This window comes from Xenopus laevis, chromosome 7S (assembly GCF_017654675.1).
Source record: "Xenopus laevis strain J_2021 chromosome 7S, Xenopus_laevis_v10.1, whole genome shotgun sequence".
Classification (NCBI taxonomy): domain Eukaryota; kingdom Metazoa; phylum Chordata; class Amphibia; order Anura; family Pipidae; genus Xenopus; species Xenopus laevis.
In genome coordinates, this window is record NC_054384.1 from 99,088,255 (window position 1) to 99,105,147 (window position 16,893).

The 16,893-nt window shown below is 42.2% G+C and overlaps 1 protein-coding gene across 2 annotated transcripts; it reads right to left on the reverse strand.

Moving 5' to 3' along the window:
* Positions 1-1,663: 1,663 nt before the first annotated feature.
* Positions 1,664-6,294, reverse strand: LOC108697799 (protein phosphatase 1 regulatory subunit 15A). Of its 2 annotated transcripts, none has more exons than XM_018228222.2 (3): positions 5,751-6,294; positions 3,022-4,129; positions 1,664-2,249 (listed from the first exon to the last, which is right to left on the reverse strand). In XM_018228222.2, exons 2-3 carry the CDS (start codon positions 4,114-4,116, stop codon positions 2,037-2,039), a joined length of 1,308 nt encoding a protein of 435 aa, XP_018083711.1. In that variant the 5' UTR covers positions 4,117-4,129; positions 5,751-6,294; the 3' UTR covers positions 1,664-2,036. The 2 variants fall into 2 exon arrangements, with proteins under 2 accessions (XP_018083711.1, XP_018083710.1); XM_018228221.2 differs by having other exon boundaries at positions 3,022-4,134; positions 5,751-6,149.
* Positions 6,295-16,893: the final 10,599 nt, after the last annotated feature.

Sequence of the window (16,893 nt, forward strand, 5' to 3'; positions counted from 1 at the left end):
CAAAGGAAACCTGATGCTGACGACTCATTTTACAGCTGTAGATTCATCTACACTACGGGACACAAACGGGTTTGCATGACGTTAACTTCTTTTCACACGTGTAAAAGTAGATAAACCTACAACATGCAATAGCATGGCAGGGTCTTCACAAGAGCCATGAGAAAAACGACCCCAAAAATGTAAACATAGCGGTAGTTTTAACAGCAGTTTTATAAATATGTGATTTATTTTATGTCAAAATTTTGGATTTTTTTTGGCAGAACATGAAGTTCAAAAAAAGTAGTATAACCAGCCAGCAGTTAGTGTACTCACGTGTGCATACATAAACATTATAATGTTCCTTTAATAAACAGTATGCATAGCAATATACATTCGGCACTTCACAATATGTTCATGTTTTAAGGTTCTTTCCTTGTTTGGCATCCGAATACAGAACTCAGAGACTCCTCGGATTTAGGTTTGTAACACTTTAATCTGTTTTTAAAAGTACATTTCAGCATAACAGAATGTAAGCAAGAAAAACCCAACTAAATATATATATATATATATATATATATATATATATATATATATATATATATATATATATATATATATAATAAAAAAATAGCTGCTTTTCTGTACTAGGCAATAAGAGGTAGATATGGGCAGTAGGGAATATTCAGTGCAGAAGGCTAAAATCAATGCATAGTGCAGGTATGGGATCAGTTATCCGGTAACCCGTTCCGGAAAGAAACAAATTACAGAAAGGCCATCTCCCATTTAATTGAAATAATAAAAATTAAGTATTTCCTTTTTCTCTGTAATAATAAAATGGTAACTTGTACTTGATCCCAACTAAGATATAATTAATCCTTATTGGAAGCAAAACCAGCCTATTGGGTTTATTTAATGTTTACATGATTTTCTAGTAGACTTAAGGTATGATCCAAATTATGGAAAGATCCATTATCCGGAAAGCCCCAGGTCCCGAGCATTCTGGATATCAGGTCCCATACCTGTCGTTCTTTGGGACAAGGCAGAACAATCGTATAAAGCAGACACACTGCAGAGTTATGATGACTAGATATGACTGTACTTTTCTGCTCGTGTAATTTATAGGGGTTCAGTTAAAATTATAAGGGATGAGGGACAAGACAAAAACACTTCAAGAGCATATATGTACTAGAAAGATATACAGGTATAAGATCTGTAATACAAAATGCTCGGGACCTGGGGTTTCTGGATAAGGGGTCTTTCCATAATTTGGATCTCCATACCTTGAATCTACTAAAAAAAATTTTAAACATGAATTAAGCCCAATAGGCTTGTTTTGCCTCCAATGAGGAATCATTATATTTTAGTTTGGATCAATTAATTTTAATATTAGAAAAAAAAAAAAAACATTTAAAAATTGGAATTATTTGATTAAAATGGAGTCTGTGGGCAGGCCTGGATTTGTGGAGAGGCCACCAAGACCCGGGCCTAGGGCAGCAGGATTTTAGGGCGAGGCTTGCTGCCAAACCGCACCCTCATTGGTTCAGAAACACTGGGGAGGTGCAGGAGATACAATCGTTTTTAAATTTCCTGTGCACCAATCCCCATTGCTCTGGTCCCGATGAGAATTTGAGCAAATAGGGAGGGGACAGGGGCGATGAAAAACAGCGGGCCTAGGGGCGCCTGCTCTGTAAATCCAGCCCTGTCTGTGGGAGATGGCCTTCTCGTAATTTGGAGCTTTCTTGATAATGAGTTTCCAGATAACAGATCCCATATCCGTATATCAAATGGCTAAATTACCGTAAGCATGCTAACTGAATTATTAGGAATAGACATTTCAAATTTCAACAGTGTCAGATTGAAACCTGCCGCCTTCCAGATGTGGTTCCACTACAATTCCAGGGGGGGGGGCTTGATGTCCTTTAATACAGATGTATCAATAATAAAAGTGCAGCGGCAAAGTAAATAGTCTTCAATGGTTGTCGTTCTCCCCATTGGACAAACACTATTAAGGGTAGATTGCCAGGACCCCTGATTGCAGTGACCAAATACAGCTGCCCCTACATATTATTGCTTTTGTGGAGAAGAGCCCGGATTTTTTCTCTGTGCTGGGGGTCCAAGCAGAATCCAATGGCAGCTTCTGTCTCAGCAATGCGCCTCTGGAAACGGCAGCGATCTCTTGCGTATTCCTCCCATGGTCCTTTGCGGGCCGTTCTATAGGCATAGCTCCAAGCCACCATGTGATGCACCTTGACTGTGGGTGAGAAACGTACCTGAAAAGAAGAGATTCACATGATTATTCCTCTGTATTGGCTGGCAAATGAATCTGAATTTTCTCACTGTCTACATTATACTGAGAGTGAAGAGTCCCAGAATGTCTTTGTCGTTGTCTCTGGCTACTGTAAGGCCAATACTTATTGTCACAGCCTGTTTCAGTGGCAAATATACACTGGGCAGCACACAATAGCTAGTGCCTTATTAATATCTAATGTCTGCAGGGAATCACCATATACTGTATACCATCTGTATCAGGGGTGTAACTATAGAGCAAGCAGACCCTGTGGCTGCAGGAGAGGCAGGAGGTATAGGGGCCCGTGAGGCCCTAATTCATATAAGTGATGTGCGGGCTGGGCGGAAACCGATGGGTCGGCAGGTTCGGGCTGACTCCCCGCCCACGACCTAGCAGTTCCAGCTTCCGGCGACGGAATTTATAGACTTCCACCCGCCTCCACCCTGCCCATTTTGTGATGTCACTGCGGGGTGGCCATGGGTCTATAAATAGAGGGCAGCAGCGGGCCTGGGCCAGGTGCGGATTGGAAGGGGGCAGGTTAGGGTCGGGTGTGGGACGAGAAATTCTCAATCCGCACATCACTAATTCATATACAATTTCAATAAATATTGGTAAAACTGATCAACCTCTAGACACTTCAGGGACCTGAAAAATAATTTGCCTCTGGGTTCCAGCAATATCTAGTTAGGCCATATATATATGGCATTTCCCTATAAAACTCACTTCGATATGCAGAATATATTAAATATACTTACACGCTTAATATGGCTTCTTTTCTGTTTCTGGGTTTTATTAAAAGGCTCAACCAATTCTTCATTTAGTTGATCCAGCGGTACTTGGCTGTGTGATGACAGCTTATTACAAAGTGTTTCTCTGTGACTTGGAGTGTGGTTTTTAAAGTCCTCTTCTCCAGACTCCCCTAGTAACACTGGGTAATTAACACTGTAACCAGCAATATCCTTCTTTGGTTCATGGGTTTTCTTTGGGCTCTTTGTGGGCATGGCAAAGCAGAGAGGATTGTATGGATCATCATTTTGGCAGAAAGATGCCCACAGGTCTTTATCCAATTTGCTGCTTTCTGCCTCAGCGTCAGAGTCCCATGAGTCCTCGTCGGACCAATCACTCTCCTCAGTGTTGACTGTAGAGCCAGGAGTTTGGCTACTGTCTACTACTTTATTATTTTCAGTACAACAGGATTCTTTCTCATCCATCCATAGTTTATCATCTTCTTCCAACTCATTTAGATCTGATGCTTCTGATGTGCTTGAAGCATCATCATCATCATCATCCGATGGCAAATACACCATAGATAATAGTCTTGGGTTTGTACAGGAGGACTCGATTGCTTCTTTGTTGGGCATCCTTTCCATGGAGCCATGACCATCAAAACTCCAGTCCATAGTCATAAGCTCCATGTCCTGAATCGGCATCATCACAGATGTGGGACTCAACATTTTCTCCTCTCGTGCAGTAGGGTTTTGTGCAGGTGATTCCATTAGATCCTTCCAGTAGAATCTCATTGAGACTGAGCTGCCCATTCCTACCAGAGATCCAAGCACATTCCGACATATTGACATCACTGCTCTCACTGCTCTTCCTATCCAGTTAACTGAAGTCCATTTCCAGTGCAGTTGGGGTTTGACCGTTTTGGCCAGTGAAACCAACGTTTGTGTGGTTCTGGCAGCCATTGTGAAGATGACCATATCTGTGCCCATTTCTGTATCAATGGCTTGCATCTTGGGCTTAGCTCTAAACATGTCCAACTCCAATGCAGTTCCCTTATGCCAGTCGAAGAAAGGGGTTGTAAGGTTACTCATGGACAATCCAATAGTTAGGTAGTGCAGATCCATACTCAAAGTTGATCTTCCCTAGTGAAATAAACACATAAGTAAATCCATGATGTCATATGCAAGTAAGTACATTACCCATAAGCTACAGACTCTTTAGAGTGTCCACCTTCTGCTTTACAGAAGCAGTTGCTGCTTACACTAGATTGTAAGCTCTAATGGATCAGGTACTGATGTGAATGAGATATCTTTGAAGGGCTGTGAAGTGTTTGAGAACTTAACTAGTCACATATCTCCAGCACATCTCTATATCATTTGTCATGGACTAACTGCTATAACTGTTAGCGTGTTTCAGTCATTATACACAATGTTGTACGCAGCTATTGCCACCTACTCATGTCTACCAACTGATTCATGTTCATTTTCCATTTAAGGCAAAGCTTTCAGATTCTGAATAGGCCAATGGCCAAGATTCTATATAGGTGGCTATACACAATAAGATCCGCTCATTTGGCGAGATCCTCCTCCGATATGCCCACTAACGGCAGGGCGATATCAGGGTAATCCGAATGTTCAGCCCTAGGGCTGAATGATCGTATTACAATCAATAAAATGGGCACCGACGGGTCGTAGGACAGCATCAACTAGCCGATCAAACCCCCTGATCGATATCTGCCTCGATTTTTGGCCTATCGATCGAGGGGACCCATCAGAAGTGCCCACACGGGCAGATAAACTGTGATATCGGCAGCTTTAATCTGCCCGTGTATGGCCACCTTTATTGTCGACAGGGAAACTAACATAGCACTTATAATTCTGGAAACCAGATTACCAGGGGCTACAGAACAAAAAAAAAAGATCTGCGTTGTCCACCCTGATACATGGCTGCTGAGAACTGCACTATGTATAACAAACTGTCTTTAAATGTTAGGAAAGGTTAATGAAATAAAGCAGGGGTCCCCAACCTTTTTTACCCGTGAGCACATTCAAATGTAAAAAAAAGTTGGAGAGCAACACAAGTATGCAAAGATTTCTTGGGGGTACCAAATTTGGGCTGCTGTTGACTATTTGGTAGCCCCTATGTTGGCTGGCAGCCTACTGGAGGTTCTGTTTGGCAGTCCACGTGGTTTTATGCAACCAAATCTTGCCTCCAAGCCTGGAATTCAAAAATAAGCACCTTTGAGGCCACTAGGAGCAACATCCAAGGTGTTGGTGAGCACCACGTTGCTCTCAAGCTACCAGTTGGGAATCACTGGAATAAAGGGTGTCCCAGTTCTAGTATCCAACAGCAACCAATGAGCAGATAACAAACACTGGTCTGTTTTTGAAAGCAAATACTTGATTGGTTGTTGTGAATTCAGTACAGTTTGGTTGGGCTCTGAGTTCCAGAATATTGTGAGCTGGTGCTCAACAACTGCTGGAGGGCCAAAACTTGGGCAACCCGGAGATATCAATTGTTACAGAACTAGTTAAGCCTTTTGGCTTTTTCTCAACGTTTGTGATACTGGGGACCCAGAGCAAATAACTTCTCTGCCCCACCTAAAAACTGGTCTCGATTACACTGTAACAATTCTCCACAATGTTATTAATAGAGAAGGAATATAAACAAAGAAAGGAAGGTTGGTATTTTTTACAGAAAAAGGTAGTAGTCGTCTACAAGAGAACTGAATGTTTTTGGGTATATTTAACCCCCTCACCTGCTGTGGCAGTGTAGGTGTCAGTCAGTTACGAGGGCGCTCCAGCAGAAATGAGTAGAAGTTTCCTGGGCCAAGTGGTCCCGAATACGTCTGTAGAATTCGGCTTTGGCTGTATCCAGTTGAAATTCCTTTCTTCTGCCTTGAGTTGGGTCACTCAGAACAAATAGCATTTTGTGTGTATCCTCTAGAGAGAAGTTAGATGTCCAGGCCATGCTTCAGCATTGGTGCACTATACAATATAATCTTTAGTCTGTGGCTGTGAGAAAAATAGTGAGACTGTTCGAGAAGAGGGGCCTTTAGATAGTTCTGGTCGGAGTAAACAAGTCATCCTGACCAATCAGAGTGCAGCAGGGCGTGGTTTTTGCATTTATTATGAAAGCTCTGGCAGTTTCTGTCATGGGACTAGTGACGTAGGGACAGACAGAATGTTTGTTGCCAGGGTAATGAGGGAGTGGAGACCAAGGAAACGTCACAGTTATTTCTGAAAACATTCCCTAGTGGGAAGTGCTGGACGGCACGTCATGAGAACAGAATTTACTGGAAAGTTCACAGCTGGGAAAAGCCTGGGAAGTGATGTGACTGATGAACAATCTCTGTAAAGTGCTGTGTGTCATGTTGGTTAATGGATAGGTTTATACAAATAAGGGAACAGCGCTTCAGGTAATGGATACTCTGCCTTCAATGCTGATATGTACACATACTGCTCCTGTAAGCAGCTAACAAATCAATGGGGGAGGTGAAAATCAGCTCCAGAGACGCATGCTGGGTTAGCTTAGTAGCCTGACTGAACTGTAACTGTAACATGACTAAATACAAGAGGTAAATAGAGCCCTGCTCCATAGATCTTAAAGGAGAAGGAAACCCCCTGGACGCAAACCCTCCCCCCTCCCCTGTGTTGCCCCTCCTCCCCCCTGGCCTACCTGTCCCCCTGGGCAAATGCCCCTAACTTGTTACTCACCCCTCTGCGCAGGTCCTGTCCAGGCAGCATCAATCTAGTTTCCAGACTGCGCATGCGCAGCCACGCAAAGAAAGTGGTAGACAAAAAAGAAGAGCTCCGTGGTGCTCGCTGGTATAACCCCGGCCCGGTGTAGTTTTCTGCTGATAGGAGCACTAGTCCGGGGTTTCAGGTAAGGAAATACATTCACTTGGGGGTGCCTAACATTTGGCACCCCCAAGTGCAGGATGACTTTCCTTCTCCTTTAACGTATAAAGATCCAAGTTATGGAAAGATCCCTTATCTGGAAAACTGCAAGGCCCAAGCATTCTGGATAACAGGTCCCATACCTGTATTTTTAAAATTAAAAATGTATTTTGAAGAAAACTGAGCATCTTCAATACAAGAAAGCTAATCTAGTGTTCATAAAATCTAAACGAGGATGTTTGATTCAAGATAGTGAATGGGAGCAGATATGAGAGGGATCCTACATGGAAACCTATGTTAAGGTCCAGTATCTCTAATTTCCTCTGTGCTTGGTAAACATCACAAACAGAAAAAAGGAAGAATAACTGGGTTATTTATAAAAATCTGTATTTTCTGAAAACTACTCCGACCAAATCCACACGGGTTTTTTCCCCTTATTTATCAATAAATTTTTCCAAAAATTTCCTGTGCAGGAAAAAACTAAAAAAAATGGTGAAAAAATCAAATCGTACAAATTTTTCGCCTGAAAATCATCGGATTATTGCAGGAAACCCAGCACAGATCAGGATATCTTTAGGACTTCTCCCATTGACTTCTACATGAACTCAGCCGGTCTGAGTTGGAGAACTTTTTTTATTCTGAATTTTAATAAATTCCGAAAAATTCAAGGTTTTTTTTCACCAATAATTCTGATTTTATAATAAAAAGTACTTGAATTTTTCAAGTTTTTGGCATTCAGACTTTAATAAATAACCCCCTAAGTGTCAGCAGGGCTGGCTCTAAGGCAAGCCAAAAATGGCACTTGCCTAATGGCCCTTCATTAGAGGAATCCCCCTGTACAAAGGACATATTGTATAAGAAATATTACATAGTTATATATTTGGTACGTTCAATCTCTATCATTCCTGCTGTTTCTTAACCTTGCTGGTGGAATACAGGGATTTAGAGGCTGAGGTATTGCCTAGGACAGCACCAGACCTGTAACAGTAACACCTAAAAATGAAAGTGTCCAAAGTAATTAAAATATAATGTACTGTTCCCTGCACTGTAAAAATTGGTGTTTTCTTCAGAAAGCTAATTATAGGCTACACATCAGCTTGTTTATATAAACCAGTGCTGTCCAACTTCTGTGGTACCGAAGGCTGGAATTTTTTTGGCCTACATGGTGGAAGGCCGATAATGAAAGCCAGTATTGACCACTACCTTTTTTTAAACCGCACCCACTTTAAACCACACCCAAGTTACCACAAGACCATGTCCACATTAATTGTGGTAACACACCAAAAAAACAGATGGTTGGTGCTCACTGCAGGGATATCACTCATATGTGAAAAAAGTTGTCATATTAAGATATACCCTTAAATCCATATGCCTCCTTCCCTGCGCGTAACACAGTACTACCCCTCCGCCCCCCTCAGGGACCCCTAACAATAATGTTTAAATGCTATCAACCCCCCCAGAACAAATACCAGGCTTATGTTACACAGGCAGAGTATGGCAAACACGGGCAGAATATGGCACACCCAAGGAGCATAGGGAAGGCAGAGTATGGCACACACAGGGATCATAGGGCAGGCAGAGTATGACACATACAGGGAGCATAGGGCAGGCAGATTACAAAACACACGGGAAGCATAGGGCAGGCAGAGTATGGCACACACAGGAAGCATAGGACAGGCAGAGTATTGTACACACAGGGAGCATAGGACAGGCAGAGTATGGCACACACAGGGAGCATAGGACAGGCAGAGTATTGTACACACAGGGAGCATACTGCAGGCAGACTATGGCACACACAGGGAACATAGGACAGGCAGAGTATGGCACACACAGGGAGCATAGGGCAGGCACAGTATTGCACACACTGGGAGCAAAGGGAAGTTAAGTTTTAGAAACTTCGTACCTGATACAAAAAGGCGCATAGTGCAGTGCTGTAGGGCACAAAGCAGCCCCCAGCACTCCATAACTTGCATATCTAAATGTGCAAGTAGGGGGTGGGACATGCGATGCCTATGTACTGTACCTTTGGCTATAGAGCAACAGAGCAAGGTACAGTATATGCAATCTGGCTTGTTACACTGACATACACCTAAATGATGCAAACTGTGCTTCTTCATACGCACTGTGATTCCCATGATAGCCTGATGGGTACAGTAATGTGTATGACTAAGCCTCTCATCTGACTAATAGGCTTCTGACCAGCACCTACAATGAACAAGCACGTTTCTGAATAGTACCTGAATAATATCTTACTATTAAATGTTCCAGTGTCTAATAATAGCCTGCCAATAAATGAATCAGTAGACAAACGACATTATTGGGTCTCCCTGAACTGTAATCAGGACTAATTATAACTTCCTGCATAAGCTGTGGGGAATTTATAGGCCTCGGCACTTAGGGACTGATATGCACAATGGGGCAACACAATGCAATTCTGCTTGTTACACTGAAATACAGTAAATGATGCAAGAACCTGCCAACTGTTATTGCAAAGACATAAATCACCTTTGCTAAATCCTAAATTCTGAATATGTTATTGTCAACAGTACAAAGATACAGGTAGAAAGTGCAGGTCCATAAAAATTGGGAAATGTTGGTTAAAGAGGGCTTTATTTTCCAGAAACATATTCTCATTGGCTGGCACAGGACATTACATTTGAATGTGAACAAGGTTTAGGGTAATTTATAACTAAAGTTGAGGTATAATTCATAGCTTCTTGTATTTGTAGATTAGAACACACAGCTGGGATATTCTTCACTCAAACACTGCAGATTACCTAGCCCAAAGTGGTTGTTACTTTTTATAGACATTGAATAACAATTATGCTTTTCAAACTCAAAGGAAGCACCACTGCATAAAGTGGATGAAGTTATAGCCTTAAAAGAGAACTAAACTTTGCTTAATATCTTGGCCCCTACAGAGTTTATCCACAACTGCACCCCTGGGGCCCACTAAAATGCCCCATTTTCAGTACCTGGGAGGAGACCCAGTGTTACAATTGGTATCCCAAACCTAGAACAATCCCCAAGGTCCCGGCTCTTATAACAGCCACTTTTCGATTTGGAAAGGAGTCCTCCGCTAGTCGGGTACCGCCAAGTCTTAGCGTGAGAGAGGACCAGGGAGAGCGTTCTGGACAGGCAAGGAAACCGTACATCGTACAGTAACGGAGAACAAGAAGCATGGTGAGGGACAGGCCGGGTCGAATACCAAACGAGAGCAGCAGTACAGATTCGAGAGACGTAAGGGTAGTCGAGGTCACAGGTGGATTCAAACACACCGAAGTACAGAGTATGATGCAAGAGAGAAATCGATATACAGGCTAGGGGTCGGGAAAGGCAGTGGACTTAGGCAATAACAGGAACAGGCAGGGTCAATAATAGATCAGGAATACAGGAAATAGCACCCAGGAACTAAGAATAGACCTTTACATTGGGCAAAGTACAACTGGCGCCTGCGCCTCTAAATATTTGAATCTCGCGCCAATGCGCAATGACGTCATCCGCGCCGCTGCTTCAAACCCGGAAGCGAGCAGTGCGGCTATTTTCAGAACAGGCATTGCTGCTCACGATGAAAGACGAGGCGATGGGTCCACGTCGCACCCCCCGCTAGACCACCATGGTGAGTTCTCACACCCAGACTGAACTTTCCCCCAATATGAAATAAAAGGTACTAACCCCCATATTTAATATAAAGCACGAAGTTTACCCAGGAGCAGTAACCCATGGCAACCAATATTATGCTTGCATTTAAACAAGTGACCAGTAAATGCTACCTGCTGATTGGTTGCTATGGGTTAGTGCTTTTTATGACATTACCCCTATTATTTTTTATCACCCTGCCTCCTAATAGAGGACCATTTTTTTCTGTACTGATCTAATAGAAGTTTTATTTCCCCTTTTGTGTTTTATACATTTGTTCAAACTTTGTTTTTCCCAATTCGTTATGTCCTGCTGTGTATGTGTTGCATTCGCCCCTTTCACTTTCTCTTCTGCTAATGACTTGTGCCTTGGCTTTCTCTTTTCTTTTTGCATTCTTTATGTCACCTCTTGTAGCACATCTTGGTATTCCATGTCTTCAGCTGCTTTTGCTTTCTCACTCTGCCAGTCTCGTCTCACATTTCTATTGAACTTTTTCATTCTTATTCTATTATCCCTTGTGCTGTTTAGCTGACAAACGTCCTGCTTTTTAGTTAAATTTTTTTCTGTATGTTTCCCTTTCTTATTGTTTATCTCCTTAGGTCCTCTTTTATATCTGGTTTGCACTTTCTCTTTTATTTTCACTGTAATTTTCTATACAATGTTCATGCTCTTTGACCTTTATCCCCATTTACAATTCCCACTACTGAGTTTTCTGACCTCTGTAGCAAATGTTCTTTTTGTCTTCCCTTTTTCCTCTCCTACTTCCCCCTCTTATATGTTCTCTTCCTTTGGCTACTTTATGTTCTTTTTTAATATATTCTTTTGCCTTTGTCTTGCTGCTCTTGCTTTACTATTTTCCTGGCCGTCTCCACTTGGTTGCATCTAGGGATGCACTGAATCCACTATTTTGGATTCGGCCGAACCCCCGAATCCTTTGCAAAAGATTCGGGCGCACGCCGAACCAAATCCGAATCCTAATTAACATATGCAAATTAGGGGTGGGAAGGGGAAACATTTTTTACTTCCTTGTTTTGTCACAAAAAGTCACGCGATTTTCCTATCCGCCACTAATTTGCATTTGCAAATTAGTATTAAGCCGAATCAGAATCCTGCTAAAAAAGGCGGAGTCCTGGATTCAGTGCATCGTTGCATCCCTCACTACTACCACAATTTCCTGCCTTCTGTCTTGCTACTCTTTACATTTGGAATGTCATCCCTAAATTCTTCTGGAGAGAATCCTCCCTCTTGGAGCACTGGCATAACACTTAAACTGTCACTTATATGGCAGTGTCACCAACTATAACCTAAAGCACTTAAAGGAGAATTAAACTCTAAATTTAAAAGACCCCTACCCTACATAGACCCCCTCCCCCCAGCCTAGCTGTTACCCCAGGCAAATGCCCCTAAGTCTTTACTTACTCCTCCATGCAGATTCTATCCAGCAGAGTTCACGGGCACCATCTTTAGCCGCTTCAGTCATCTTCAGAATGAGACTGGGATATCGGCTGTCGGGAGGAGGTCTGTGTAGGGGATTTTTAACTTTAGGGTTTAGTTATCCTTTAAAGGAAAACTATACCCCTGAACAATGTAGGTCTCTATAAAAAGACATTGCATAAAACAGCTCATGTGCAAAACCCTGCTTCATGTACTGTAAATAAATTATTTTCATAATAATATAGTTTTTAGTAGTATGTGCCATTGGGTAATCATAAATAGTAAATTGCCATTTTAAAAAACAAGGGCCACCCCTTGAGATTGTAGGATTCACGGTGCACACAAACATACCAAACAAACCATAAATGTTAGGTCACATGAGCCAATCAACAGACCGAGTTGTGTCTTTTGCTTCCACACTTCTTCCTGTTACAGTTAGAGCTGCAGTATTTCTGGTCAGGTGATCTCTGAGGCAGCACACAGACCATCACGAAATGGGAGCTCAATGCACGAGATGTAAAATGGCAATATTTACTTTATTTATATACCAGTTTGGTAAGATTTTATAATATGCCACTTAATTTGATATAAAATATCTGTTGCTCAAGTATTCATTTTGGGGGTATAGTTTTCCTTTACTAACACCTTTAGTTACCCTCCCATTTAGATTGTAAGCTCTATGAGGCAGGAACCTCCATCCTCTTGTCTACTTGACACTAAGATCTTAATCTTTATTGTAACTGTGCTTTGTATTTATTTATTTGTATTGTATTTTATACTTATTTGTATTATTATTATAATGACCCCAGGGCTGGGTCAAGCCAAACGGGTGCCCTAGCCAACCTGGTCAGCCACAACACTCCCCAGAGGGGAGTGAACACAGACTAGGGGTAGGCAGACCCTTTAACAGGTACCTGTCCAGTGCCCCCTTCGTTGCACCCTAGGCAGGTGCATCTTCTGCTTACGACTAGTTCCAGCCCTGAATGGCCCTTTAATAGCAACTTTACTCATTTAAAATATTCACACACTCTTCCACGTACAGTGGCATGCCCATGAGATGAATGACTGGTTTTATGTAACATAATGTGTATGTAGGAGGGATATTTACTGAGCATAGGCTCGTCCATGAGTAAAGAATGTGTCACAAATAAAAATATGAACAGCGGTTTTGAAATAAAACACTGTTTACTTAGAATTTGTAACTGTCACTTACATAAATCTGTGTAAAGCAATAAACTTAATTATGAGGGGAACCTGTACAAACTGGTGGTTTGGTTGTCTTAAGCTAGTCATATATGTAAAAATATTTGATCCTTGGGGTAGAGTCCTGCTCGGAACCAATTTCTAAGATCTGGACCTGACCCGAACCCACAGCCCGCAAACCGAACTGCGACCCGCATATTTACCCACTTTGAACCACTACCCGACCCGAAACTGCCTTATCCGCAACCCGACCCCCAACCCGCCGACCACCATCAAGCCGGAAGTGGTGTTGCTGCAAACTAGAAGTGACATCATCAAATGTGGCCGATAGTTGAGAGGGACAGAAGCGTGACATGTGATGTAAGAGAGCTGTGCCAGAAGTCAGATGGGAGGGGGAGACGAGTGGAGGGAAATCTGCAGGGAGAGAGCTGCAGCAGGAAGAGACCCGCAACCTGACCCGCGTCCCACGACCCCACAGACCCGCATCTATACCCAGTGGCGGAACTACCGGGGGAGCAGGGGGTGCGAGTAGGCCAGGGCCCGCACCCCCTCAGGGCCTCCCGGCAGCGCCGCACGCCACTGAAATCAACCCGGCAGCGCACCGTATGGAGGGGGCGGGGCCCGGCTGCGCATCACGCACCAGGGCCCGCCCCCCTCTAGGAACGCTGCTGTCTATACCCGCAACTGAAAAGCCTACCGTCATTCTGCAGGGTACCCACTTTTTTACAGGTAACCGACCCGCTGCAGGACTCTACCTTGGGGGTTTCTTTGGTTAACCCAAAAACATTGATTTGTGCATGATTTAGCTACCTACAGTATGTAGTTGTCCAAATCCGACTGATCCAAAGGGGATATATTTATATGAAAGAGTGACGTTAGAGATCACCACAGTCTGCTAGAGTGAGAGTCCACCACTCTCCATTCATTTCTATGAAAGAGTATTTATCAATGAGTGAATGTAAAAGTTTGATAAATATGTCTTTCAAAATGCTATAGAAATGAATGGAGAGTGGTGGAATTTCACTCTAGTGGACTGTGGCGATCTCTAGCTTCACTCTTTGATAAGTACGACAAAAGCTGACCACAGCTAAGCTGGCAGAATCCCAAGGGACAGATTTAATAAAGGTCAAATAGTATATTCGAATTTTCAATTTTATTTTTTTGGTCAAAACTCTCAAATTCCAATGGCGAATAATCAAAGCTCAATTCGATTTTTAATTAATTCGCCACCTAAAATCTGCCAAGTTCATGTATAAGTCAATGGCAGAGGTCCAGCGACCCTTTTGAAGATCTTAGTAGCCTTTCTGACATTCAAGTTTTTTTCAGAGAACAAACTCGATTCGACTTTAGTCGAATTCGATTCAAATTCAATTCGAGTTTTTGGGTCAGTAATATTCATTTGAGTTTCATATATTCGTTTTTTTTTTTCTTAAATAACCTCCCAATCGATTTCGAGTATATTTGAATTTACTAGAGTTAAAAAAACTCACGTGAATTCGAAATTCGACCCTTGATAAATGGGCCACTAAGTTTCGTTGTGTACATTGGCCAAATGGATGCCAGTTTAGGCAAAAGAAGCTGAATAGGCAGCCTATATCTGTCATTAAAGGACCAATAACAGCAAAAAATATTTTTTGAAAATTAGTTAGTATGCTAAGGAAAAAAAGACACCAACACATATTAAACTTTAAAGACGCCAAGTCTTTATTAATAAATAACTTACTGAAACTCCAATTGTGCTCCTCTTTAGAAAAGGTGATCCGGCGATCCATCGTGCAGCACTCGATTTCTTCTCCCTGCCTTTCTTATAGGAGATAGCCAGAGAGGAGAAATTGAGCGCCGCACACTGAATCGTCACCCTGATGCCTTTTATGAAGAGGAGCGCAAGCAGAGTTTCAGTAGGTTATTACTTAATAAAGACTTAGCAATTTTAAAGTTTGATATGTGTTGGCATCTTTTTTTCTTGGCATACTAACAGTTTTTGTTTTTTTTGAAAATTTTTGCTGTTACTGGTCCTTAAAAGGGCACCTCTACTGACAATGCAGATACATACAAGATTATAAATATGAAGCAATAGCTATGCATCATTGACATACAATTACACTAAAACTGATAGAACTGATAGAGCTTGCTTGTCAGCTGCATTTAAAAGTACATTAATTTAGTCCAAAGGCATTAGCCTGCATTTTTTTTCAGGCTGAGAAATGCAGTTCCGCCTCATGCGCATCTCCATTGATTTGAATAATATCCACAGTCACGCACAGCAGAGCAGTAGTCAGCCCAAATATGCAAAATCATTTTCATGCTGACTTCCCCTACATGTGACCACACACAGGCTGATCAGATTAAAATCAATGGAGCAGATCTGCTTCTCTCAGTCGGCAAACAGACACAGCCTGACAACAGCCAACAGCATGTGTGCCCATTGCCTAAAAAAAAATTGCAGGCTGAGAGCAGCAGAGCCAACACTCCATCTGCCCTTGGCCTTATGTTTTAGTTTTGGAAGATGTTAAAGGGTAAGTCCTGTAACCTTCAGCCCACAACGATTTTAAATTGTACTGCAAGCTATCATGCACCACTTGCTGCAAATGCAATGTTCCCACAGAGTTTCTTGTATGCAGAATGTAATGAGCAGTTTATGGCTGATACCAAGACAATGTGTTACCTACGCCCTTTTCCTTTCTATGAACACAATGGCAATATACAACTGCTTATGTACATAGCAACAAGGTGCCATTACTGTATAGTAATCCTTTAATAGATTTATGGAGTCAATGCAGCTTTGAATGTCTTGCCCCTCCTATACAGATAGTGTATGTAGTTTGTTCATATAGTGTTTTTTTTTTTTTATTTTGGCTGCATTTCTTACATATGGCAGCCACCACACCCTGCGACACTAATGAATCATTTTATTCAGACTCCCAGTAGTACCCACATGTATTTGTAAGAATGTGGCCCTACCCTCTCCAAAACAGTTGGAAGCCTAAGCAACATTAGAGATAATGCAAACCTAGTGTTTGGGGTGCAATTTGCCCATTGTTCCCTGATTGTGTGATTTTCAAAACCAGCCAAAGTCAGCTACAAAAGCAGCCCAAACTAGCCAAAGGCACTTCAAAAATAGCCCAAAATAGCACAATATGTGCACTGAAAAAAGTCTAAAAAAATAAATGAATATGTGTATATATAAAATACACCTTTTTAAAATTTCGCTAATTTTTCCACTAAACAAAATCGGATGGATTTGCCCATTGCTAGGGGCGTAACTACAGAGGGGAGCCCAGGAGGTATAGGGGCCCCATAAGGCCCTACAACATATACAATTTCAATAAATATTGGTAAAACAGCTCAACCTCCAGATATTTTGGTGGCCAGTAGATTTTTGCTGCAAAATTGTCTGTAATTGAGAAAAGTCACCAGAAAATGTGAGAATGCTTAAGAGTGACGGGCGACTGGGGGCACAGAGCCCAAATCTGGTAAATCCCGACTTCTACACAAGTCAGTCCCATTGCATGCTGGGTATTGTAGTCTCACATTAAACTTGGCAGTTGGCAAATTCTTAAAACAAAAACGACATTACCCAACATGCATTGGGAGACACAGGCTTAGGTCAAGAAAAACCTTCAGCTGGTTTCCAAAGTACCAAAAAGTAGCCCAAATCTGTTTCTGAAAAGGCGATCCGGCGATCCAGGGCGCGGCGCTCAATTTCGTCTCCCTGCCTTCCTTATA

What these genes read in the sequence shown, in the direction of transcription:
- LOC108697799 (XM_018228222.2), bottom strand. Translation starts at nt 4,116, where the DNA reads ATGGATCTGCACTACCTAACTATTGGATTGTCCATGAGTAACCTTACA. An exon ending in AAAGAAGCCATATTAAGCGT is followed by an intron (nt 2,250 to 3,021) that starts GTAAGTATATTT and finishes TCTTCTTTTCAG; the next exon opens with GTACGTTTCTCACCCACAGT.